The following is a 24,304-nucleotide window of genomic DNA, read 5'->3' on the forward strand; positions in this document are numbered from 1 at the left end:
TCTTCTAGTGGACTTAATTTTTTCTGTTCTTATTTTCTTCCAGATTGTGTCACAGCTTCTTACATTCCTATAAAGCCTTTTGAGAAGAGCTGTGAGGACGTTGCAGTGGAAGTGGAGGAGCTTGTCCCAGAAGTTGCAAAATACTGTTACCCCTTCACTGTCTACAAAAACCACCTCTATGTCTACCCCTTGCATTTGAAGTATGAGAACCAGAAGGTGTTTGCAAAGGTGAGTGACCTGGAGCGAGGGCTGGGGTGATGCTGCTGGCCTGTAGCAATGGCTCATCCTCCTGTTCTCTCCCATTTCAGGCAAGGAATATTGCTGTCTGTGTTGAGTTCAAGGATTCAGATGAAGCTGATGCCAGGCCGCTAAAGGTGGGTACCTGTTAATGGGCTGCCATTTGCTCACTGCTGTGCCAGCCAGTCTGAGCAGGCAATAGGAAAACACCAAGTTTCCATCGCTGTTTTAATTTGACTGGCTAATTTAGGATGGTAGCAACCCTGAATTCAGCTCTTCATTTGTGTTTCCAGTGTATATATGGCAAACCTGGAGGCCCTCTCCTGACCACAAATGCATATGCTGCTGTGCTGCATCACAACCAGAGTCCAGAGTTCTATGATGAGGTAAAAACAAAATGTGGGAAAGAGCAGATTTTCCTGGATGCTACAATGCCAAGGGGCTTTTCAGGGATACCTCTCTTTGCAGGGCTGGGTGAAATATGGGTAAAGATAATCACCAGCCCTTTGCCTCAGCAGAAGGGCTCAGCAAAGCCAGAGCCTTTGTCAATTTTTAATGTCGGTTTGTTTTCTGCTGTCTTTACTGTCACGCTTTGTGCCTCCAATCACACACCCCCATTAATAAGTAATGTTGCAAATATGATGAAAATGTTAGCCAGGAGTTACTTAAAATGGGTAAGAATGTGTCTTGTGTAACTGCATACAACATAGCGTTTGTGAAATAAAATAGAACTAAAATATTACTCCACAAAAATACAGTCTGATCTATCATGATATCATTTTAGATTAAAATTGAGCTTCCAATTCACCTCCATCAAAAGCATCATTTGCTTTTCACCTTCTATCATGTCAGCTGTGAAATTAATACAAAGGCAACATCGAAAAAACAGGACACCGTTGAAACTCAAGGTATGTTCAATGCTTAAATTATTTTTGTTGGAGTGGAAAAGGCCAAGATAAAATGAATGTAGGGTCATGAAAAAAATATTTGATTAAAATACTAGCCTATCTGAATTTTCTTTTCTAAAAACAACCTAATGCAAAATTGTAGGTCTAAACTGGAATAAACTCAATGTTTTTGGTGTATACTAAAGCTCAGATTTTTGCTGCAATCTGACAGCTCTTTCTGCATGTTCCTGACTTGCACAAATGGGCTGTTCTCAGGCAAGACACCAACAAAAACCTGACACTCGGTCAGGGCCTCAGGGGCCGATCCTGCCCACACTGGATGTGTGCACACCCAAGTCCCACTGGTCGGGATGCCTCTCCATTCATCCAGTCCTCAAAGGACCCTCATCATGGTGCACAGCCATGGCTCACGCACTGTTTCTGCCCCTCAAACCCACTCCTGGTCTTGGTTGTGCTGTGTCTGAATTTCATTCACCAAGTCACCAGGTAAAAGGTGCTTTAACAACACTGACGTGGTTGATCCCAGCCTCGCTGAAGCCACTTGCACAACTGCAAGTTCAGACTTCCCAGGGTGAGAGACAGCTCTGTTTGAGCTGAACTTGTATCACTGTGGGTCTGCTAACTCTGCCCCACTGGTTGCCTCCACAGTGGGATACTCCTGGGTCCCGTTGCTGAAGGATGGGCGGCTCGTCACCTTGGAGCGGCAGTTGCCGGTTTCATCCAACCTTCCACCTGGCTACCTGGGTCTTGGAGACACAGAGTCACGAAAGGTAGGAAAGCCATTTAAAATGGGCCTAAATGTAAAAGGAAGAGGAAAGTTGAGCTTTTGTTGCCACTGTAAATTCTGGGTTCCTGTTGGTGCTTTGCTCAGCTGGAAAGGTCTGTACTGCAGGGCAACCCCAAAGCTTAAAGTTCTTAGGGATGGGACACCTTTAATTCCACTTTCCCTGGTTATACAGGTTGTAGAGAATATTTCGGTGGCAGGCTGGACTAGGCTGTTGCAGATGGCAAGTGCAGGAGAGTGAGCACGTGGGCTCTGTGTGTCTGCACAGAGCCACCTTCTCACCAGTCTGAAACCAAGCACTCGAAATGTTGTTCGTTCACAGCAGCCCAGTGTGGATGCAAAGTGGGTGGATGGAGCAAAGCCACTGTTTAAAATCAGAATCCATTTGGACTCAACAATTTACACCCAGGTAAGTCAAGCACCTCACTCTTGAAGGCTTGCAACGCAAATGCAGAGGAAGCAATTGCTGTGTCTCTACTGCTGCTAAACCGTAGCTGGTGTGGGAAAGAGGTACCTGGTTTGCAGAGCAGCACTGAGATACTTCTGTAGCAGCAGAGCTGAGATTACTTGCAGGGATCTGTTCCTTGTCTGGATGTGATAAAACGATTGTGTGAGTGAATGAGCCCAGGGGAGAAGCTGACGTTTTTTTGGTCCATTGCGCTGTAACTGGCAGGACAAAGGAAACACCTGAGCAAATGAACTGCTTCAATGACACAAAAGAGAGAAGAACTGGTGGATATGAGAGGTTTCCACAAATCATAGAATCATTAAGGTTGGAAAAGACCTCTAAGACCAATGAGTACCACAGTTAATATTAGACTGTTTATTAAGTTTTTTTAAAAAGAAGTTATCTGACAACAACAGACACAAGAAAACAAGAGTCTTGATTTTCCTTTGAAACTAGTTCAGGCTGTTTTATCAAGTGCTTGTGCATTCTGCCACCTTATGGTAGTGGTGGACATCCTCAAGCTTCACATGATGTGCAGCAAAGATCCCCAGCACATGCTCTGGGGCACCTCCTGTCAACACTGCTCATGGAAAAATGCTCTTGGCAGGACTTGTCCTGTGCTGAATGTCATCAGCTACCTGTACATTCACAGAAATTCGCTTTCAGCATCTGAATCTGGTTTAGTGCCTTACTGATTCCGTACAACACTGAAAGCAGCACAGTAGTTCCACTTCCCACCACATTACATTCCCAGATGCTTTTCAGGGTTAAATAACCCAGTAATTAAATTTATCCTTGGAGGAGGAGGGAGAGTAATGGGAAGGAGAGCCTGCCTCGGATGGACGGTAGGATGTCAGTGATGCAGAAGGTCAGGCAGTCTCTAAGAGTCGCAGTTGTGAGGGGAAGGCTTCTGTTTTTCCAGGCCAGTGTTGGATGGGGATTGGGACTCAGGGTAGTGCAACACAGGAGAATTTTAACACCGCTGGAAATTTTGTGCTTAATCTTGAGTACGGTCGGGAGCCAGGGGATGGGCAGTGGATGGGTATGTTGGAAAAGACAAGGAGCAGTACTGCAGTCCTAGGAGATGGCAGCTGGGGATCAAGAGAGCCACTGATGGGGACATGACCCACTGCTGTAGGTAAAACAGCAGATTTTTTGAATGTAAGCTGCAGAGTAGTAGTTGACAAATGTTGAGGCTGCTGAATTGAACTCGTTTGTCTCTTCCAGGACATACATTTGCACAAATTCTTCCAGTACTGCCAGCTGGTTCAGGCGGGAGCTAAGGAGGTCCCAGGAGAACTCGTTAAATGCCTAAAGGTGAACAGTGCCTGTTGGTGGGCTTTGTTTGTGTTTTTACAGACCATCAGCAAATACCCAGACCCCTGCCCTGTAGGAACAGGCCCTCACTGCAGCACTGGGGCCCTGTGCATTGTGCAGTATCTTTACCCTCACTCACTTACACAATTGTCTGTGTGCTGCTCCCCTCCCTTCCACAGCAGATAAAACAAGCATGACTCTGCCATGCTCATGGCAAAACCTTCCTCCTGGTGGCCTCACATTCCTCCCCTGCTGCCCTAGGACTGATTCCAACCTTTAAACTGTAGCACAGTTCCTTGTTTTCTGGAAGCCCATTCAAAACAGGGTTTTTTTTTAAGGCTGAAAAAGATATGTGGGATTACCAGCCAGTTAAATTTGACCAGAGGCGACCTGTGACCTAGACCCAGCTTTTTGGCAATTTCTGCAGCATGAGTAAGGACCTTGGAGCAGGTCCACCAAAGGCTTCTGCCAGGAATATTATATATTGGCTATTTACTATCCTTATTTCCTTCCATCACTGCCTGGTTTTGAGACTGCTGCTGTAGCAACAGCTCCACTTTCAGTGGTGGGGATGTATCACCACAAAGTTACTGAATGTGTGTCAGATAATGTACAAATATTTTAAGAAATAGAAATAGTGGCAGGTTTTGAAGCCAAGCACTAAAATCACACTAAATTTGTTGTGAGCATTTTGTCAGGTCCCAGCCCTGCCAAACCCCAGCACCCTCGCTGCAACCTAGAGCCAGGGAGACATGTGTGTACTAACTACAAGTGGGGGATTCTTAATCACCAACACCTCAATAATTTCAGTTATTTCAATAACTAGATGGAGATTTAAAAACACTTCATTAGATTTGCACGTTTGAAAACTGAAAATTAAATGCACTGTCTTTCCTAGATTCGTATCATGAGGTTCAGACACGAGTTTTATGAGACGGGTAGAGAGCATATGCACCAGGTTATCTTGACCTTCACCAAGTCCCTTAAATCCCATTTCTGGTAGCAAGCTATGCTTTTTGGTGAAAAGTCTTAGTGCAATTCATTGGGCAGCAGGTTTTCATGCTCCAAAGGCACCTGTGAAAATGGCATTTCAAAAAACTGACGCAGAGTAATGACAAGACTTGGGAGCTAAACTTCAGCCTTAAATTTTGGGGGTTTTCAGTCAAATCATAGCATGTGACCTCTAATTAAGTCATAGCTATCAGGGCACATCGGAGACAAGGATTAATACCTACCATGAGTGATTCATGCTGCTTCTCAAAGGCGTGCAGCTGGAATCTGTCAGCTGGAAGGAGGCAGCGAGTGCTGCTATGGGTCCAAGTTCTCCCATCCTCCAGTGGGCTGAAACCCACCCCCTGAAGCATTTGCTAACGCCTGTCCTATTGCCACAGAATGTCTGTGGACTGTAAATGTTTAACATCTGCAAAATGTTGAACTAAAAGTGTCTGTGTTTTGAACATTTGTTTTAGTGTTTGCACGCCATGGAGATCCAAGTAATGATTCAGTTTCTACCTGTAATTCTTATGCAACTATTTAGAGTCCTCACAAACGTGACCCAGGAGGATGAAGTAGCTGTCAACTGCACCATGTGAGTGTTGGGCAAACCATCCAGTCTTTGGTTACAAATGCAAAGCCACAAATGACAGTGCAAAGCAGGGTCTGGTTTCCCAGTACAGGGTGCTAAGTGACAGCACTGGCTGTCCCCTGCTGCTCTCTTCCCCTGGCACATCTGGGTGTTGTAGGGCTTCGTGGGGCCCTGGTCCTGGGAGATGCATGGGGAAAAATGTGGTACTTTAAAGATAGTCCTGGTTTGTTTTTCAAAAGGTTTTGCTGGCAGAGATGGCTCTGGAAGCTGAGTTATTGGGGTGTCTATAGGCACTGAAGTATCCAGGCAAATCCCAGCTGCAGGCAGCAGATGTGGGGAGCAATGCCTGGGTCTCATCCCAGCACACCAGTCCCTCTGTCAGGATTGCTACAAGTTGCCCAGAGCTGGGTGTGTTGTGCTGCAGCAGCAGGAGCAGCCGCTCCAGCTGTGCCTGCTCGGATCCCCCAGCGCTGTTCTGGCGGCACCGGCCCGGGCCCATGGAGGCCCCAGCTGCAGGCAGGCAAGGGACCAAAGGGAGCTCAAGGGGCAAAAGCACCTTCCCTGCTTAGCACTGACCACGACTCTCTGAAGCTGAGGGATGCACTGAAACATCCATCTTCCTCCTGAGTTTATTCCTCAGTGAAGTGCTGCCAGGGCAAAAGGGGATGCTGGATGCCACTCCATGGAGATCCTCCTCTGGTTCTAGTACATACCATGCATCCTTGTACCAGAAGCATCCTGCTAGCATGAAACGGGAGGTTGGAGGCTGAACCCTGCTCCCCCAGGGATGTGGGACTTGAGCCCTGCTCCCCCATGGATGCAGTGCAGGGATTGCAGTCACAGCCCTGTGCCATATGTTTCGGGTTGTGAGGACTTCTCCTGTGTGGAATACTGTCATTCCACTCTGTTTAAATCACCAGGGGGCAAGGACAGGGGATCAGGTGACCAACTCCCACCTTAATTTCCAGAGATTTCTTCAAAACTTGGCCTGATGCTCTCCAGTTTGTCAGTAGCTTTCTGTTTAATGGCAACTGTTTTTTCATCAGACTTTCATAGTGGAATTTAAAACCCAATTTATCTGATAAATGGCTTGTAAACTGCTCCTTGTGGTTTGGCCTGTGGGGTTTGTGAAAACATGCAATAGTTTGTTGTTCCCTCTGACTGGAACTGAAATATAAATCCTCAGTGCTGGCTGGGGAAACTGGGCTCTTGCTGCCTTCACTCCTGGGAGTGCTTCTAGAGGGCTTGCATATTCTCCAGGGTCTGCTTGACCCTCCTGAACTACAAGGTGACAACCCAAAATAGTCCAGTTCATGTAACAAGAAGCATATGATGCAAGTTCAACAAAAAAGGAGGCTTCCAGAATTAATAAATTCAGGGGATGCAGGAAGGTATCAGATTATAAAAACAATGAGACTGTTTTATCTCATCTCATCGTACAAGGAGTCTTGAGTGTTGAAGTCAGCTGGTCTGGTGATACCTGGTCCAGCACAGAAGTGAAGAAGAGCCTTTGGCTACCTCGTCTCTGAGTGCTTTGTGCAAGGGTGGTGCAGCCACAGGAGCTGTGAGGGGTGCTAGCCTGCAGGTGCTGGCTCTCTGCAAATCAGGCTGCGCCAGCAGGTTTTGAGGTTGAGCAGGGTAGGACACACATGGTTTCTACTTCTGTGAGCTGAAGGAACTTGCTCTCGCGTTGCGTGCTGAACACAAACACGTTTCTCCTCAGGGTTCTTCTGCACATCGTGTCCAAGTGCCATGAAGAAGGTCTAGACCACTACTTGCGCTCCTTCATAAAGGTCAGTCACGACACACTGCTTCTCCAGACTCCCTGCTGGGAGCAGGCACACCACTGACACTGTTGTTCTTGCATCAGTATGTCTTTAGAGCTGAGAAGCCAAGTGTCAAACAGGCGAAGATGACCCATGAAATCCTGGTCCTTTCCATGGCCACAATCTTGAAGCAATCAGCAGATTTTCTAGCCATCAATAAGCTACTCAAGGTGAAGTATTGGCTGTACTTGGCTGGCAAGGATGGAGGGAGGAAAAGGGTGTCTAGTATAAAGCCCAACACTTACACTCATCTAAACCCACTGCTGGGACAAAGCTACCGGGACAACTCCTCACACCCACATCCTTGAGGTTCTCCCCTTACAACAGAGATGAATTCTTGCAGAGAACCTGGCTGTGTTTAGGCTCATGGCAGGACACAGCAAAGGGCTGTTCATCTTGTCAGTTTTACCTGTTTTCCTCAAGCCATACATGAGTGGTGACTCACAGGAGGCAGACGGAGTTTCTGCCTCTGGGCCTTTGCAGGGCTTACGCCCCAAGCTCTGCTGGCTCTTGGCAGGATGCACTGGGATGCAGAGGGGATGAATCTGTTCCCACCCTAAGACTGGCAGGACATCTCTGGGTAGCAAAGGCACCCACGCCAAGCACAACTGTGCTAAAAAAATGTCATTTGAGAGTACGAACTCTCCCTCACAAATAGGTGCTTCTCCACACAGTCAGGGAATGTCAATCCTGCTGAGAAAAGTAATAGTATTCTTTGTTTGTTCTAGTACTCGTGGTTTTTCTTTGAAGCACTGGCAAAGTCCATGGCAATGTACTTACTGGAAGAGAACAAAATCAAGGTAAAAATAAATTTGGTCAATGCTGCATTACAGAACTGTCACAAGCGAACTAACTCTCCTCCAAAAGTTTTTCTGAAAAGCTTTGTAACTCTTTATTTAAAAAAAACCCCAGCCATGCCAAGCTGAACATCTAGCCTTTTTCCTTTTGCTTTACTTTTCCCTTTTTCCCCTTTTCACTCTCAATTGTAATTTAAAAATTCCAGACCTCCTTACGGCTTGCGCACCCTCCTTTTCTGTTACTACCTACTGCAGTTGCAGCCAGTGCTGTCTTCGGCCAGTGTTTTATTAGCAAACAACTAAAACAAGTGCTAAAGAACTTATGTCTGGACTCGGGCTGGCTTGCAGCACTGAGTTTGGGTGTGCTTTTGGTTTCAGCTGCCCAGAGGCCAGCGGTTCCCCGAGTCCTACCAGCACGCCCTGCATTCGCTGCTGCTTGCCATCATTCCTCACGTGACCATTCGCTATAACGAGATCCCCGAGGAGTCCAGGAACGTCAACTTTAGCTTGGCTAACTTCCTGAAGGTCAGCAGCTTCTTACCTTCTCCCAAGGTTTTTATCAGAAAAACAAAAAGACAGATAAAGAGAAATAAGGAGCAAGCAAACAAATATGGTTTTACTTTATCTTGTCTTTGGGTTTTTTTCAGTTGTCAAAACTCTGGAGGAGACAAGCTTTCCTAGGAAAGTAACTTTCTCTTTCTGAGGAGCACTAACTCTACATGTTACCTCGGGTTTTCAGTCATGCCTAGCAGCTGTTTGGAACCTGAAATATGTATAATCTCATTTTAAATATTTCTGTTGTCCACGGGAGACTTATGTGAGATCGTCCAAATAGTTTCAGAGAAACAGGATCAAGTATGTTTTGGAAAGTCAGCAGCAGCTGGAGGATCAGATCGAGCTGCTGGTAGACAGTAGTATGGAGAAGATTTAGCATAATTGCTTTAATTTTTAATCATTACTCACATCTTGCTATTTTTTCTCCAGCGTTGTCTGACCTTTATGGACAGAGGATTTGTTTTTAACTTGATAAATGATTACGTTTCTGGATTCAGCCCAAAAGACCCCAAGGTAAGCAGTAGGTTTCTTGAAAGGTGGTTTGTAGTTGTACTTATCTACATTAGTCAAAACTCTTTAGTAATTATTTTATACAACTCTTGGAGGCCTTTTAGACTCTGTTCCTGCAGAGTCTTTTGGAGGCAGAGACCTCTCTGTCTGGGCCAAGAGCCTTTATCCAGTTAAGTTTCCAAGTAATGTAAAGAGTCAGAAGTAAAGGAGAGATTGGTTAATAGTTTGGATGAAAAAGGAAAAGAAGTCCCAAGTGACAGCTGCATGTGCTGACACTTGGTGGGAACAACACAGAAATTTGCCATTTATTAGTGAGTTTTACCACATGCTCTTTAGATTCCCCAATTCTTGTGCAACAAGCACATTGAACTGGAAGCACATGGGTCAAACTGAAAACATAGTTTGTGTTTGTCTTTTTTTTATCCCAGCTGCTGGTTGAATACAAGTTTGAATTTCTTCAAACCATTTGCAATCACGAACACTACATTCCTCTGAACTTGCCAATGACCTTTTCCAAACCCAAGCTGCAAAGAGTTCAAGGTATGTCCTTTCTCAAGAGACTGGCTAAAGAGCTATAATTTATTAGTCTTGATGGCTTCTGACTACATGGACTTCGGTTTGGTGTCAAGGAAATGTATGTCCTCATTAACCTGATTTACATTAACCTCAGGACAAGATACTTTTCTTTCAGGTTTACATAATATTGCTCCACAATGGTATGCAGTCATTCTTTTCAGTCTTTCCTATATTTAAGTTTGCATGGGACTAACAATATCCGAAAGAAACTGCCCGTGTTTCAGTAAATACAGAAGTTGTGCAAGTGTAATCCTTTGTTCTCATGAGTGTCAGCATCCCCTGAGAAGTGGGTGTCTCATCAATGGGTGCTGTAGGGAATGGAAATATAGGAGAACAGATTGAACTCACTGCTGCAATGCCAGCTCCCCTTGTGGCCACCAGAAGGTGACCTAGGTTACCTTCTCCTTTCATTTTGAACAAGAGCACAGCAGGGCACAGCGTGTTTGAGCTTGTACTCAAACCTGGGCTGAAGGCAGCCAGCAGAGAGCTTGAGCCCATGCCAGTCCTTCGTGCATTCCAAGGGCATAAGTGCTGTGCACCACCACATATCCACACTGCTTTTGCTGTCACACCGTGTCCCCTTTGGTCCTGAAGCTGCTCAGCAGCTCAGATGGGGTTTACAAGGGGCTGAGCTGAGGCACTGAGCAAGAGTGGGTGGCTGGAGCTGTGCCACCGATGGCAGTGTGGACATCAGTGGCCTCCCAAGAGTGCTATGGAGATACCCTCATTCTCCCTGGGTCCCACTTTCTCATCTGTGCTAGATAAATACAGTAAACATTGCCAGGTTTGGATGCTAATAGCTTGGCCAATATAAGTACGGGAGAGGAGAGTGAGGTTTGGGATTCCCCCATGTGACAGCCCAGTGGTTTTATGATTGTATGATTTATTCTGATGGAGGAAAGGAGATGTTTGGTTGTGCCTCAGGGTGTAGTTGTACAAGTCCTAAAGTGGTTCCACACACATGCAGATGGCAGAAGCAACAGTAACTGTGAAGCATCCCTTATTTTGATTTATATATATATGTGTGTGTGTGTGCGTGCGTGTGCATGTTTGTGTGTGTGACCTCTCAGCTTTCTGGACCAGCTGCTAATGTCTTACACCAATTTGACTACTTACCTGGCATCATTTAACAAAAAGTTTTGCTGGAAATGGCTGAGAAAAACACATCCATAGTGCCTCCCCGATGCTTTTTAGTGGCGTGATAACATAGGGATGCTCTTTCTTGGTTAACATTCACCTTTGCATTTGAGATGGTTAAACTGAGAAGCTGTAAGGGCAGCCCATCTTTCCTCCTGTGTTTTCTTGTGACTGAGATCTACCAGCTGAGATTTACACACAGCTCTTGCCAGTACAGCAACCCTCCCACAGGTAGCTGAAGTGCCTTTGCAGTGGTGCCTGAGCTCTGCCTGCCATGGTAGAAGGATATAGTGATGCATCTCCATTGCAGGCTTGTCTGGTTTTATGGACAGACCTGTGGTTACAGGGGACTGCGGGCTCAGAGATGGAGAGGTACAAAGTGCACATCACCAAGGAGATACCCTGCTGGCATGCCTCACCTCTTTATCGATCTGTTTGGATGAAGAGAGGGGTCATGCCCAAACCCTTACTGCTTTGTTTCCGGGAAAAGAAGGAATAGCCCTCAGGGAGGTGGATAAAGAGGGTTTCTGCAGCTTCAGTCACTGCAGACAGGCATGATGACAGAGCACATTCCAGCAACCACATCCCACTGAGTTGGAGAGTTGCATGTTGGAGCAGTTTCTCTGAAACATCTCAGCTAATTCTGCATTGGTGGTGTGTGTCCCTTCTGCTGTACGTGGGGACATCAGCCAAAGCAAGCCCCAAGCTTGGCCCCACAGCCAGCAGCTTGCAATTGGTTTTGCAATCCTGCGATAGGAAAAAACCCAAGGGATTGACAGAAGCTGGGAGTTAAGCAATAGCCTTACAAATAATATTTAAACATGACATACAGTCCTGTTTCTCCAAGATTTAGAGCATTACTTGTTCCTGTTTATTTTTGCCGTCTTTTTATTTGTCCCTTTTCTTTTTACACATGAATTAGATTTTTTTTCATTTGCTGTGGAACGGTTCACTTCAGTAGGTAGGTCCAACTGGAATGACCAAATCCTCTAATGTCAAATTAAATATACACCTTCGAATCAATTAGCTTGCATTCAACTAATGAAATAACCATATTGTGTGACAATTAGGCATTTGCTAACATGACTAACAATGAAAGCTAGATAATGTTCCAGATTGCTTTCTCTTTCCTCTGAATCACAGTTTCACAATTCAGTAAATGCTACTTATGAATCAATGAACCCAAAAATATTTTTTGCAGCCACGGAGCTGTTGTAACCCTTTGGCTGGAATTTTCAAAGCTATGTGTATGCACCCTGCCTTACCACAGAAAAACTTTCACACGTGTTTTCAAAAAAAAGGTCTGAGCTGAGCACAGCTCTAATTCGGTGTATGGGTTGTCTGACAGAGATAATGGTGTCAGGACAAGGTCATTCATAGCAGCCCAAGTGCACACACACCCTGCACTGAAGTGTCTGACTGTTGGTTCTCTGCTGCACTATTCAGGCACATCCATGGAAGTGATGCCTTATCGTTGTAGCACCCACTCCTTTGATTACAGAATATACCCTGACTCTGTGTGAGATGCAGGGTAGAAGTTAAGTTAACCAAGGTAATCAGATATTGAGCTGCCTTTCTTCTGGGAGTCAGCACATCTTCTAAGGAACTGTTTTCAATATTTGCTGGTGGGAAGCTGAGGGAATCTCACAGTTTCTGACAAGCAGCTGCCTGGAGCTCTACCTCAGCTCCCCAGCCCATGCAGCTGCCCAGCTGTGCAGACTGATGGAGGATGCAGAATTGAGCACTTGGCACCTACTCCTCATTTGCATCCCTATCCCAGCAGGAGTATTTGCCTTTGCTCTGCGCTCTAACATGGAGAGGAGGAATGCAGATTTCATGGTGGATGTGGAATGAGCTACAGAGCAGCACTCCAGGGCTGGGTGTCCTAAACCCACCATCTCCACTGCCCATTCCCACGCTCACAGATGCTTGGTGGAGGTTGGCACTCCTGCATGGAGTGGGTAGTTTGGGGATTTATAGGATAACTGCCAGTCGGGAGCAAAGCAGCCCCAAGGAACTAAGTTGTCCTGTCTTTCCCCATTTCATCCATCTCTGCCTTTACAAATTACTCACTGGAGAGGTAAGCTTTGCAAAGCATCACACTGCAGAAATCCTTCCTTCAGGTGCTGCTGAAACAGAGAGGGCTGCAATTAATAAACATCCTGGACTGGAAGATGCCAAATTATTTAATATGACTTAGCTCAGTGGTGGAGAAAACTGTATATTCATTTCAAGCTTTATTGAAAGATCAGTGCACTGTAGGAGAGAGTGATGAATCCTTCTGGAGGACTATAGTAGTTTAAGTGACCTTTTTCTCAAAACATTTCCCTTAACTGTTGCCTTGCTGTTTCTTTCAGATGTAAATCTCGAGTACAGTTTAACTGATGAGTATTGCAGGCACCATTTCCTGGTGGGGATGCTGCTCAGAGAAGCCTCTGTTGCCTTGCAGGACAACTATGATATCAGATATACAGCCATCTCAGTCTTAAAAAATCTCTTGATCAAGCATGCCTTTGACAACAGATACCAGCATAAGGTCAGGCCTGTTTTGTTGTCTTTTTAACATGATGTTGTTGAACTTTATGAAAAAAAATGCACACATCAGACTTTTAGATATCGCATGGTGCACCAAGGGTAGACTCATTACTTTTTAGGAAATTGTTGTAAATAACTGATAGTTATGGTAGAACAGTAATAGCTCTGAGAAACCATCTAGGAACAAAAATAATGCAGTCAGATAACTACAGCCCCCTTATTCATCCTGAGTATTTAGGTAATAAAGCCCTAAGCCATTAAGGAACTTGAAAGTGTCATTAGCGAAGAGGTTGTTCAACAAAATTAGGCAACATCAATGATGTTCTGGTCTTGGGCTTAAATTCATATCCTGCATTAATATGCTATAATCAGGAAACAGAACTGATCTCTGTTACTAGTCAGCTGCATGTTTTCCTGATTAGTGACTCAGAGGAGAGGATCTCAGTTCTCATGGGACACTGGATTTCCGCTATGTAGCTGTCAGTGTTCTTCAGGCAGAGGCTCAGAGTGTGGTAATGCTCAAAGAGCCTGGAGATGGGCTTGTTTTATCTTGGTGCTGCTCCCAGCTGACACAAAGGCCCTCAAAAGTGCCCATTTACCTGTGCAGATGCTACCTGTCCTTGCTCTAGCCTGATAACATGCCCCTGTTTAGTGTTTAGGTCCTCAAATTGCTCCTGGGGTGCTGCATTGCTGAGTTTTATTGGGGACATGGATAACTTCCTGGCATGAAGGGTGGGAGGAGTGGCCGGAATGGGCCCAGAGCCAGCTCCTCTTCCCTCCCTTCTCTGCTTGTTTGAAGGGCTGAGTGGGAGGTGGGCTTGCTTTTCTCCGCAGTGAGGATCTGTGGTGATTACACAGCCTGAAAACGAAACTGCAGTCCATGGCAGCTGGCAAGACTTGATATTTCAGGAGAGATTGCCACCTCCCTGCCAAGGCTGGGTCAGAGGCAGACTGTTCCTGCACTTCTGGGTGCCTGGAACCCCTCACACTAACTCAGGAGGTGTTTGCCCTCTCAGTGTGCAGCACTCTCCCTGACTTCCCAGAAACTCCACCTGTCTCACAGTTGTCCCATGGGGTATTTGTACATGTGCTGTGCTCCAGGCTATGTGACCAGGAAACTGTCTGGAGCAAGGACAGGATGCTCAGCTGGTGTCCAGAGACACCAAAGCAAAAAATTACATCACAGGCAGGGTGAGTGTGGCAGGGTCTATTGGCACAGTCTTGCTCAAGCCAAGGAGACTCCATCTCTATCAATGGCCAAGAGGTTTTCTCATCCCATGAGTGTTTTCAAGATTTCTTTTATCTTTTGCTATACTGAATCACAAGAAAAAAATGGATTCTTTTATCATTCAAAATGTTCCATTTAATTTGCAAGCCTTAAATTTATTTCCTTTTTTTTTGGTAACTTTTCTGTAAAATCCAGAATAATAAATGTTTAACAAAAAATAATTGGATGTAAAAGAGGCCTCCATTTAAAAAATGTCAACCAGACCATTTTTTATATGTATCACTTAATCCAAATTAATCTGTTCCTACAAACTGTTGTCACTAGAGGCATTTGCTGTGGAGAATTCCCTGCTGGAAGCAATAGGCAGCACCAGGCGTGGAGCAAATGTTTCTGTTCCATTACTCCTAGGTGTTGTACTTAAAAATCAAGCCATGTAAGTCAAGTAGCAGTTAAAGAGTTAGGAAATCCGGGATTTAGTTTGTCACACATCCTGTATGACTGGAAATGTTATTTAACCTCCAAAATCCCCGAGTGCCCCAAGCTTGTTGCTAGAAGGATAAAACCTCCCTGGCAGCTCTAGAACTGGAGATGAGAAGCCAAACCAACACATGTCCTCAAGACACCATATACAGTGTGTAAATAGACATATATATATATGTACATGTACTTTGGCTCAAGAGTTTCCCTTTCTGAGTCCATTGGAAACCTGGGCTTTTACCTGTGTTTTTCTCCCTGTTTTCAGAACCAGCAGGCAAAAATCGCCCAGCTGTACCTGCCACTCTTTGGGGTGCTCCTGGAGAACCTCCAGCGCGTGGCCAGTCGTGAGGCACTTTATTCCTGTGCATCTGCCTCCAGTCCCGTGAGTAAAGCCCAGTGATGCCTCTTTGCCCTCCCTGTCTGTCCTGCTCTCCCCACACGCCCCCTGTGCAACTTCCACTGCCTACAGCCAGGCTCAGCTTTAGAAAGAAGTGTGTTTTTCCACTCCCCACAGGCCCGTAAGGTGCTTGTTTCTTTTAATTTGGCTTTTCTGTGACTTAGTTCTGTCTGCAGAACTGGGTACAAGGACTCTCCCTTTTTTGACATGTTTAACATGTTTCTGTACAGTATGTGTAGTGCCCTGAGATGCGGTAAATCCCTCCAAGTGCAACAAGTTGACACAGGACTCAGCCTTGGACTCCAACAACTCTTATGGGGAGTTGCCTCAGAGTTGTGTGTGGTTCCCAGGTGGCCTTAGCCTTGCAGACTAGACTTACCTCCTTGTTTGGGCCAAAAGAAAAATAAGACATTTGAGAAAAACAATTCAGAATTTCAACTCAAAAAATGAAAAACAAAGGGGAAAACACTGCTGTGACTTTAATATCTTCTGCTATTCTTTCTACTCCTGAAGTTTTTGTTTCTTTGTTATGGAAGTAAGGATATCGATTTTTGTTTTCTACTGTGTTGTTTTTAAAAAGTACTCTAATTTGCCTTTTTGTATTGAATTATTCTCTTCTATAAGAGAATAGGTGTAACCTTCTGTTGGTCACAAAAACCATATATTGCTTTACAGGCATCCAGGGATGAATTCATATGCAGTTTTCCATCCCCCTCAAATAGATCCAGCCTGATTGCAGACAAAGATCCAGGTAAATTTAATTTTTCTAAATTTTAGCACTCCCGTTTATTTTTAACACAACTGTTATCAGCCTGAAAAACCCAAACCCCGTTACCCCAAACCCGAAACAGTCATCTCCTGAAAGACTCGCAGAGTCTGCCTGTTTTTCCATGGATGTGGTGTCACCCCAACTGTCCTTTACAGATTTGTCCTTTTTAAGCTTTTGACCTGGGGCTTTGCCAAGCCCCATCAGTGCTGTCTGAATTGTGTCCTCCACTCTCTGTCTGTGCTGCACTGATGAGTGCTGATGCAAAGGGCTTAATCGTGGGGTCTGGGGTTTTCTTTCAGCCTGTGGAGCAGCCCTTCCAAATGGCCATGCAATAAAGCGAGAGGACTCAAAAGGATCCCTGAACTCGGAGGGGGCAACCAGTTCCCCGGATCAGAGTGAAACAGTAATGTATCAGGAGCTGGAAATAACTGCGCTCACTGCAGCAGTCTGCGGGATGTGTTAAATAAGGGGGAGGGAAAAGGAGTTCCCCGTGTTAATGGTCTCCAAAGCCAACTTATAGATCTCTTTGTTTGGAAACAAACAGATTGATGTTTACCAGAGGAGGTCAGAGTCACTGGTCTGGTATGCTTTCCCTCTTCAAACATCCCTGAGCCAAAAATAGAACTGTTGACAAATTACTTGTTAAAGATGAAAGGCAAAATCTGTGTGGAAAATCTCTGCTCCCATGGTGCATTTATCCATACTCAGACATTCTCCCTGTGTGTGGATGGGTCTGAGCCTGGCCAGAGTCCAGCATCTGATGCTGGGAACTGGTTTCCATGCATGTCTGGGAAACAAAGCACTGTGATGTGAGACTGCCAGTGACCACTGACTTAAGATGAGCTGTTTGATGAAAAACCAGCACAGGCCAATAACCACAGGCCCAAACTTGAAGAAGGTGACTGTAGTCACTCCACAAAGAGCTCTGACCCCACTATTTGGACAGGGTGTACTTTCTTCTTGGCAGATTGCACACATGAAATCAGGTATTTGTGCAATCCAGCCCCTGGTTTTCCTCAAGGCGCTTTCCAGATGCCTGGGTTGGCGTGAATCATTGATCCATCTTCAAAAAGTTTGGCCCTTGCAAGGCAAAGATTATCTGGGCTCCTGGCTGTGTCCTGACATGCTTAGCAGAGGTGGGGCCTTGCAAGCTCTCGTTCATAAATCACAGAGCTACAAGACCAAGCATAGCCAAACACTTGACTATCAAACTGTTCAGCAAAGCCCTGAGCATGTGCTTCACTGTTGCTGGTGGTGTTGAGGTGTTGCAGAAAGCAATATCACTTGCAGCTCAGCTCTTCCCCCACGGCCAGATATCCTCCTCTGTGCCCTTGAAGGTACACTTCTCAGAGTTGTTGAAAAAGGCTTTTCTGTTAGGGAATGTAATATCCACAAAACCACATAAAAGCAATGCCACATGGAGGGGCACAGCTTGAGTGCTGCTCTGCAGAGGCAGACAGGTTGCTCTGTGCCTGTTGCCCTGGAGTGAATTGCGTGCTGACTTGATAGTTTGGCACGGTCAATAGCAAAGCTCTGGCTATAGCACACATCTCCAACTCTAAAATGATTGTTTATTTCTGCTTTATTATGACTCACATCCACAGCTTTTCCCAGAATAAACAGCAAATGAGATCTGTGGATCACTCTCCAAACATGTGACGCACAGTTTTAGGATAAGTGTCCTGCTTACGGCTTAATTGTATCCATTTGTTGGAGGATGCAGCTAGGGCAAGCACAGAGAATGCAAAATAAAATTGGTATAACCTTAAAAGTGATGTTTCCCACCACACAGTGCCCAAGACTTTCCCACATAAATTAACCCACCAACAGGATTTCATTTATTTTGCCTAAATAGGAGTAGTATTTTGCCTAAGTAGGAGAAAATCAGAATACTTCCAAAAATCATGGGGGAGAAAAAAAAGTCTTAAGCTGAAATTTCCTCCTTTTTTAATAACTGACTTTTTGTTTTGAAGTGTATGCCTTTAACAGAAAGTTAGATTCTTACTTTAAACTGTGATAGCCAAAGAACTCTTTTGTTACAAGAACTGTCTTTAAAAACGTCTGGGAGTTTAGAGGCTGCAGAGAGCAGGGGAAGTGAAATCAGACTGTTGTGTGTTTTGCCAGATAAGACCTCATTCCCTGCCCAGACATTTGTTTTTCTGGGCAGAGAAGCGTTCAGTCGTGTGTCCGGGATTTCCAGGCAGGATGGGCAGCAACCCCAAAGGATGAGCTGTCTCCAAAACATGGTGCTGTGGGGTGCTCAGGTTGGGGGTAGGGGGGAATGGCAGCACATCTGATGTGTGCCACGTTCGCTGTGCCCATGCTGCCCAGCATCTGGCCCCGCACTCTGCTTGGGCACAACCCAGGGACCCAGGGCCGTGGTCCTCCATGTCACATCTGTGTCCCAACAGGCCCGCAGAAGTTCCATGAGGAGCAGTGTGTCACACTGCAGCCGGCTGGACCAGTTTGAGATCCGGACGCTTCTGATGTGCTACCTCTACATTGTGAAGATGATCTCTGAAGGTTGGTGACTCCTGCTCACTGGGGGCAGCCAGAAGCACAAGGGACCATCACTGGCAGTTTTGGTCTGTAAGGTTCCTCTTTGAGATTTTAAATCTCAGTGCACTGCTTTTCTTTTTCTTTCAGATACTCTTTTAGCGTATTGGAACAAATTCTCCCCGCAGGAGCTGATCAATGTCCTTGTGCTTCTGGAGTGAGTATCATGAGGTGGCTATTCAACCACTGCACCTTCATGTGGTCGGTACTGGCTAAGGAGGAGACCACAGTGCAACACTAGGGGTGTCTGTTCAGTTGTAATGAAATGCTCTTCCTCCCTCTGAGGAGAAACAACTGTATATCGAGGGAGCACAGTGAAGTGGCAGTGCCCTGTGCTCAACCTGGGCTATGTCCCACAATGTGTGAACGAGCAGGGCTCACAGCACAGCCTCCACATTGCTGTGGGTTTGGTGGATGAGAAGACAGGGCTGTGCCACAGGGTTTGGAAGCCATGGGTGTGAGGTCAAGTGACTTGTAAATACAGACCCAAACCCTCATGCACAGAGGAGTGTGTCTGCAGGCCAGAACAATGTTCTGGATCATTCCTGATCTGCAGGATCTCTAACAGATACGTATTTCGCTTTCTTCCTAGGGTGTGTTTATTTCACTTCAGATACGTGGGCAAGAGGAATATTGCCAGGTACTGCCTTCCTCCATCAGGTGCCAGAGTGTGGGTGCTGTCCTGGTGCTCCCTGCCACAGCTGAGGCAGGAAGGGCGTGTGCACGCCCACGCTGGGCAAACCCCAGCTGGCAGGAAGCCCGTGGGGCCGGGGCTCTGCTCAGCACTGTGCTGTGAGCAGGGACCCTGCTTCTCAGCACCCTGCCCCTTCCCTCCCCTCCAGCTCCTGCATGCGATCCCCAGGCCCAGGCGAACACAGGTTGGCAGTGTCCCCCCCAGCTGGCTGCAGGTGAGACACGAGTCACAGCTCCCTCCCTGCTTCCTGAGCAGCAGCACTGCTCTTGCAGTACCTCTAGGGCCGTCTGGAGCAGGCGAGATCATCCTAGCCTGGTCAGTCCCACTGGGATTGTCCAGGATAAACCAGATCAGTGTGTCGGAAGGAGGAGGTCTCCATCCTGGTGCCTCATGTAATCCTATAGTGGTGTGGCCGCTGCTGCTGGTCCAAACCTGCAGTGTTTGCTTCCCCTTGCAGGGTGCATGATGCCTGGTTATCCAAGCACACGGCAGCAGATAGGAAATCCCAGACAATGCCAGCTCTCCGCAGCAGAGCCGGGGTGCGGCTCCAGCATCTGGGCAGCTTGGAGACTTCCTTCACACTCAACCACAGTACGTACAGCAGGGTGGGATGGGTCTGTGGAGTGTTAGCCTGATGAAAACTCCATGCAGCCGTTTTCCACTTGCTGCTTGTTGTTTCAGGATACTCAAACTCTATGGAGTTACAGTGGTCACCATTCCTCCCTGCAACGTTCCTAATTGGGTGGGGGTGATGTTTAAGCCAATCCCCTGAAAATCACTGCTGGGACTTAGGACTTGTGTGACTTTTTCCTCTTGCCTATCTTGGCTCAGCTTCTTGGCTGAGTGTGTGTGCAGGCAACACCTTGGTTTGGGTAGTGAGCAGGGCAGGCAGGAGAGCTGCCCTGCACAGACCTGTGCTGGAATCTGCTCTCAGCTGTTCCATGTGGGTGAATTTTGTCCCATTGAAGCACTTTGCCATTTCCCCTTCGTGGAGACAACTTGGACAACTCATTGTCTGTCTGGCTTTAAAGACAGTGATGTTAAGGGGTAATACTGATACTGGTTTTCTCTCTTGGCATCAGGCTGAGGCAGCTTCTCTGAATGGAGCTGGCAAATTCTGCATCTTGCTATTCTTGCTTTCTCTCCCAAACCCAGTGAAGTGCAAGGGGAGAACCTTGTCTATATCTGCATTTAGATCTTGTGGGAGTTGGAGTGTTGAACACTGTTTCCTCCTGATTTTCTCTTTGCCCGCAGATGCAGGCACCTCAGAAGCAGATATTGTGCACCAGGCATTACTGGAGGGCAATATTGCCACCGAAGTGTGCCTGACAGTCCTGGACACCATCTCTTTTTTCACTCAGAGTTTCAAGGTCAGCACTGAAATCAAAAATGTTGTAGAAAAGTGTGCTGTATTTCTGATTTTGTGTGGATTTTGGTGATCCCTTCTCCTAGAGTGGAAGAATATGGAAGGCTTTACAAAAGCAAATCATTTGCATCTTGTTTATTTTTCAAAACGCTGAGTGTTTCACAGGGTCTTAGAGTAATTATGCCCTTATGCAATCTTGCTGTTTCTTCAAAACTGCAAGATGTTATACCATGACTGTAAACATTACAAAAATAGAATAAGAGGAAATGTACATCATGTAGAAAGGAGGACTAGATGAAAGGGAAATGAAGGTTCAGCATTTTTAAAATGGTCACTCTTTTCTGCTATGAATTCCTAGAAGCAAGTCCCAAATTTCTTTGAATCCCTGCACGTTAATGTCTCTGGGGCTGAGGCATTCCTACTGTGGCTACCAGTGCATACAGGACCAGTACCACCATATGAATCATCCTTCATATGATGATTCCCACTCCTGGCAGTCATTGCCATCTACAAAAACCAGAGCCTCTGTGGTGAAGAGAACCCCAGACTGGCAGCAAAATACTGTTCCAGAAGTGCTCTTCCCGAAATGTAGTCAGAGGAATCCTGTATGTAGCAATGTGTCTGCATAATGTCACAAGAGCAACTCTGGATTTCAGAGCAAGCACGATAAAGATTTCCTTTTTAGATGAATTGAACAACATGAAGAGTAAGTGCTTCATAGCCTCTGCTTCTGTTGCAGAGCCAAAAAACCATCCTGGTGTATACATTAAATTACTCCTTAGAAGTTTGCTAGCAGCAAAAGGATTTCAATGATGCAAGGGTTAAAACTTGCTTGACTTTCTCAGTTGCCTCTTTTTGAATATGGCTGAACTGCAAAACAATGTGATTTTCAAACCACAGGACAGACTGGATTCCCTTCCGCTTTAATGGGCTTCTGCTTCACTTTTATGGTCACAGGGTGTTTCTGCACAGAAGTGGGCTCTGTGCTGCAGCAACAGGGCTGGTGCTGCTCTTGCTGCCGAGCAAATGAGCTCAGTTTAAAAGTCTGGATCCTAAACTTACCCTGTGACAAAGGTGTGTACAAAGTGTCAAAAGACAAGTAGCTCCATTTTACCGTATCTCCAGATGATGCAAACTGGCAAAATTTGCAGGGAACAAGGGAAGTGTACTGGTTTCCTACAGCTATGAATCCACCCAGTGAAAAGATGTGATAGTCTTTTTTTTTTTTCTCTCTCTCTCTTTTGGGCTGCAAATGAAACAATTTTCAAGGCAAATAAAAAGAAATGGAAAAAAAACAATGTGATAGTTATGTTGTTAACAGCATGTTTTATTTAAAATAACTAGGCAATCAGTGAAAGTTGTACAGGTTATTGACTTAGGTTTTGGAATTAGTGATGCAGAAGTGATAAAATATTTTTGTTTTATTCTCTGCTATAAAAATAGCCTCTGACTAACTACTGTAGGTTTGTAGTGATTGTCATATTTTATTGATTGTATTTTTACTGAAGGCCCTGTTCCTTATCTGGCTTAAGAATTGATGTGATTAATTATGCAAAATTATCTCTGTTATTTCCAGCTTCAGGCACAACATTTCTATGAAGTAAATTCTCTCATTGCTTTACAGACCCAGCTTTTAAGTAATGATGGCCACAATCCACTTATGAAGAAGGTTTTTGATATTCATCTGGCTTTTCTCAAAAACGGGCAGTCAGAAGCAGCTCTTAAGCATGTGTTTGCCTCTCTGAGAGCTTTCATTAGCAAGGTATGTAATACATGACAATAAGGGTGTAGGAGAACTTATAGGTACGGCAGGAAAGACCAGTATGCTTAAACTCCTAATATTTTGGAGAAGTGTTTTAGAAAACCAGTTAACCTGGGCTGTTTTTTAAGTCAGTGAAGTCCTCCAGTTATTTATTATTTGGTGGATATCAGGAAGCAAAAGGAGAAATCATGAGGAGTTCCCTCACTTGCCTTGATCACAAAGATTAGCCTCTGTTCAACCAAAAGCTGGTGCTTGAGTCTTTGCCCCAAACTAACTATGCTGACAGTGCTATTGCTTGAATAATACTTGCTCTGACAGGCAGCTCCTCACCCACTGGATTCAAAAGAAGTTAGTACTTGCTGAACCTCTTTCCGTGCTTTTCTGAGCCCTGGTAGGCAGTGAAGCTGTTTAATCCCCCACGCTCAAGCAGTGACAAAGCCACAGCAAACTATGAAAGAGCAGTGACTGATGCTATGAAAAAAGCAGTGAGTGATGACATTCCCTTTGTGCTTGTCAAAACCTGCCACCTCTCATAAGTACGTCTTCAAGACCCAGTGTACCTGTGAACGCCATTCCTTCCAAACTGCACAGTTATCATGAATGCAAAGTTAATTAAAACCTCTCAAATCCCGTGGACACAACACTTCATTAATGAGGAAAATCCATTGCAGCCAGGCAGAGCACGGTATGTGAGTGATAAGCAGCAAATGGTAACTTCCAAAGGAGCTCTTGAGCAAAGTCTGATTAAATAAAGAGACTGCTAAACTGTTTTTCAGAGGTGGAAAAAGTCTGTGCTATGTATGTTTTACTATAACCCCACAGCAAAGCTGAGAGCTAGTATGAGTCTAGGGCTGAATATTGGCTTGTGCTAAGCAAACATGTGAGAAGCAGAAATGCAGAAGTCTTGCTGGCTCCCTGTCTGGCTCCAGACATTGTGGTCTTCTGCAAGGTGTTTTTCCATGGGGTTTCTTGAAGCCTGCTAGTTGGCAACTGGCAGTGGCAGGAATCGCTCAGTTTTTCTGCAGGGTCCAGTGCATGTTTACTGCTCTACCTTTCTGTTGAGTTTTCTGTGTGCCTGTGATCTGTGTAGCCTCGAGGTCCATCCTGATGCAGATCTGCACACACCCCACCTTTCCTCTTAATAGTCAAAAGTTTGTTTAGCCAGAAATATTTGATCTGTGCCTATAGCAAATAAGAGACATTCCTTGCCTTCCCGGCGCATTTTCTGGGAGTTTTTTTTAAATGTGAAGCCAAACCTGCACACCTGTTCAATTTGATCTCACTGTCATCCTTCAAAGCCTGGAGGCCCTCAGGGGTTCCACACTTGCTTTCCAAAATGCCGATGACAGCAAGGCAGGCTGCATGCTTGGCTACTGCAAGGACGGGCAGTGGGATTGTTTTCTTGGATTTATGCCAGCCTGAATCCATGCTCAATTTGGCATCATGGGTCTTTTAAAGATATGAAAGATTGATTTCAGCTAATTTCTCACATTTCCCCTATAACAGGACACGGGTTGCTTCTGTAAGAGCAAGATATGAGCCCAGCAGATAGTATCTATAAGGAAGTGTTTTCTTTGCCAACTCCATAACCACACAAGTCCCAAACTTCCTTCTAAGTCCTCTCAAGGGTTCTTTTAAGGGCTAAAGTGGTGTGGGGGGGAGTGTGGGTCGTCACTGCACTTCGTGACAAGTGCAACATAGAATGTGTTCCTGCAAGTTTGTTTTGAAGTACGAATGCTGCTTTGTAACTCCAAGAAAAGCAAGAGTGAGTTGTGCCTTTGACAGGGTTAGAAAGGACAATTTGTCATTTTTATGGCCTTCTATGGTAGCTGTAATTACA

At 45.5% G+C, this 24,304-nt stretch overlaps 1 protein-coding gene across 5 annotated transcripts in view; it reads left to right on the plus strand.

The window, feature by feature from the left end:
- The window catches only part of DOCK11 (dedicator of cytokinesis 11), an 81,254-nt gene that overhangs the window by 36,386 nt on the left and 20,564 nt on the right, over positions 1-24,304 (plus strand). For 2 of the 5 annotated variants that reach the window (XM_039387796.1, XM_027746552.2), the window contains exons 17-41: positions 44-228; positions 309-374; positions 531-623; positions 1,022-1,145; positions 1,794-1,915; positions 2,252-2,338; positions 3,605-3,694; positions 5,164-5,282; positions 7,003-7,072; positions 7,150-7,275; positions 7,834-7,905; positions 8,281-8,427; positions 8,887-8,970; positions 9,396-9,507; positions 13,038-13,216; positions 15,186-15,302; positions 15,993-16,068; positions 16,386-16,489; positions 18,498-18,609; positions 18,733-18,799; positions 19,235-19,282; positions 19,485-19,550; positions 19,794-19,927; positions 20,591-20,706; positions 22,327-22,464. In XM_039387796.1, coding sequence (XP_039243730.1) covers positions 44-228; positions 309-374; positions 531-623; positions 1,022-1,145; positions 1,794-1,915; positions 2,252-2,338; positions 3,605-3,694; positions 5,164-5,282; positions 7,003-7,072; positions 7,150-7,275; positions 7,834-7,905; positions 8,281-8,427; positions 8,887-8,970; positions 9,396-9,507; positions 13,038-13,216; positions 15,186-15,302; positions 15,993-16,068; positions 16,386-16,489; positions 18,498-18,609; positions 18,733-18,799; positions 19,235-19,282; positions 19,485-19,550; positions 19,794-19,927; positions 20,591-20,706; positions 22,327-22,464 — 2,654 coding nt within the window. The remainder of the gene's footprint in view (positions 1-43; positions 229-308; positions 375-530; positions 624-1,021; positions 1,146-1,793; positions 1,916-2,251; positions 2,339-3,604; positions 3,695-5,163; positions 5,283-7,002; positions 7,073-7,149; positions 7,276-7,833; positions 7,906-8,280; positions 8,428-8,886; positions 8,971-9,395; positions 9,508-13,037; positions 13,217-15,185; positions 15,303-15,992; positions 16,069-16,385; positions 16,490-18,497; positions 18,610-18,732; positions 18,800-19,234; positions 19,283-19,484; positions 19,551-19,793; positions 19,928-20,590; positions 20,707-22,326; positions 22,465-24,304) is intronic. The other 3 variants (XM_039387795.1, XM_027746554.2, XM_039387797.1) reach the window with 3 other exon arrangements.

The sequence above is a fragment of the Pipra filicauda genome, unplaced genomic scaffold, assembly GCF_003945595.2.
Source record: "Pipra filicauda isolate LSUMZ 115617 unplaced genomic scaffold, ASM394559v2 scaffold58_size5111680_pilon, whole genome shotgun sequence".
NCBI lineage: Eukaryota > Metazoa > Chordata > Aves > Passeriformes > Pipridae > Pipra > Pipra filicauda.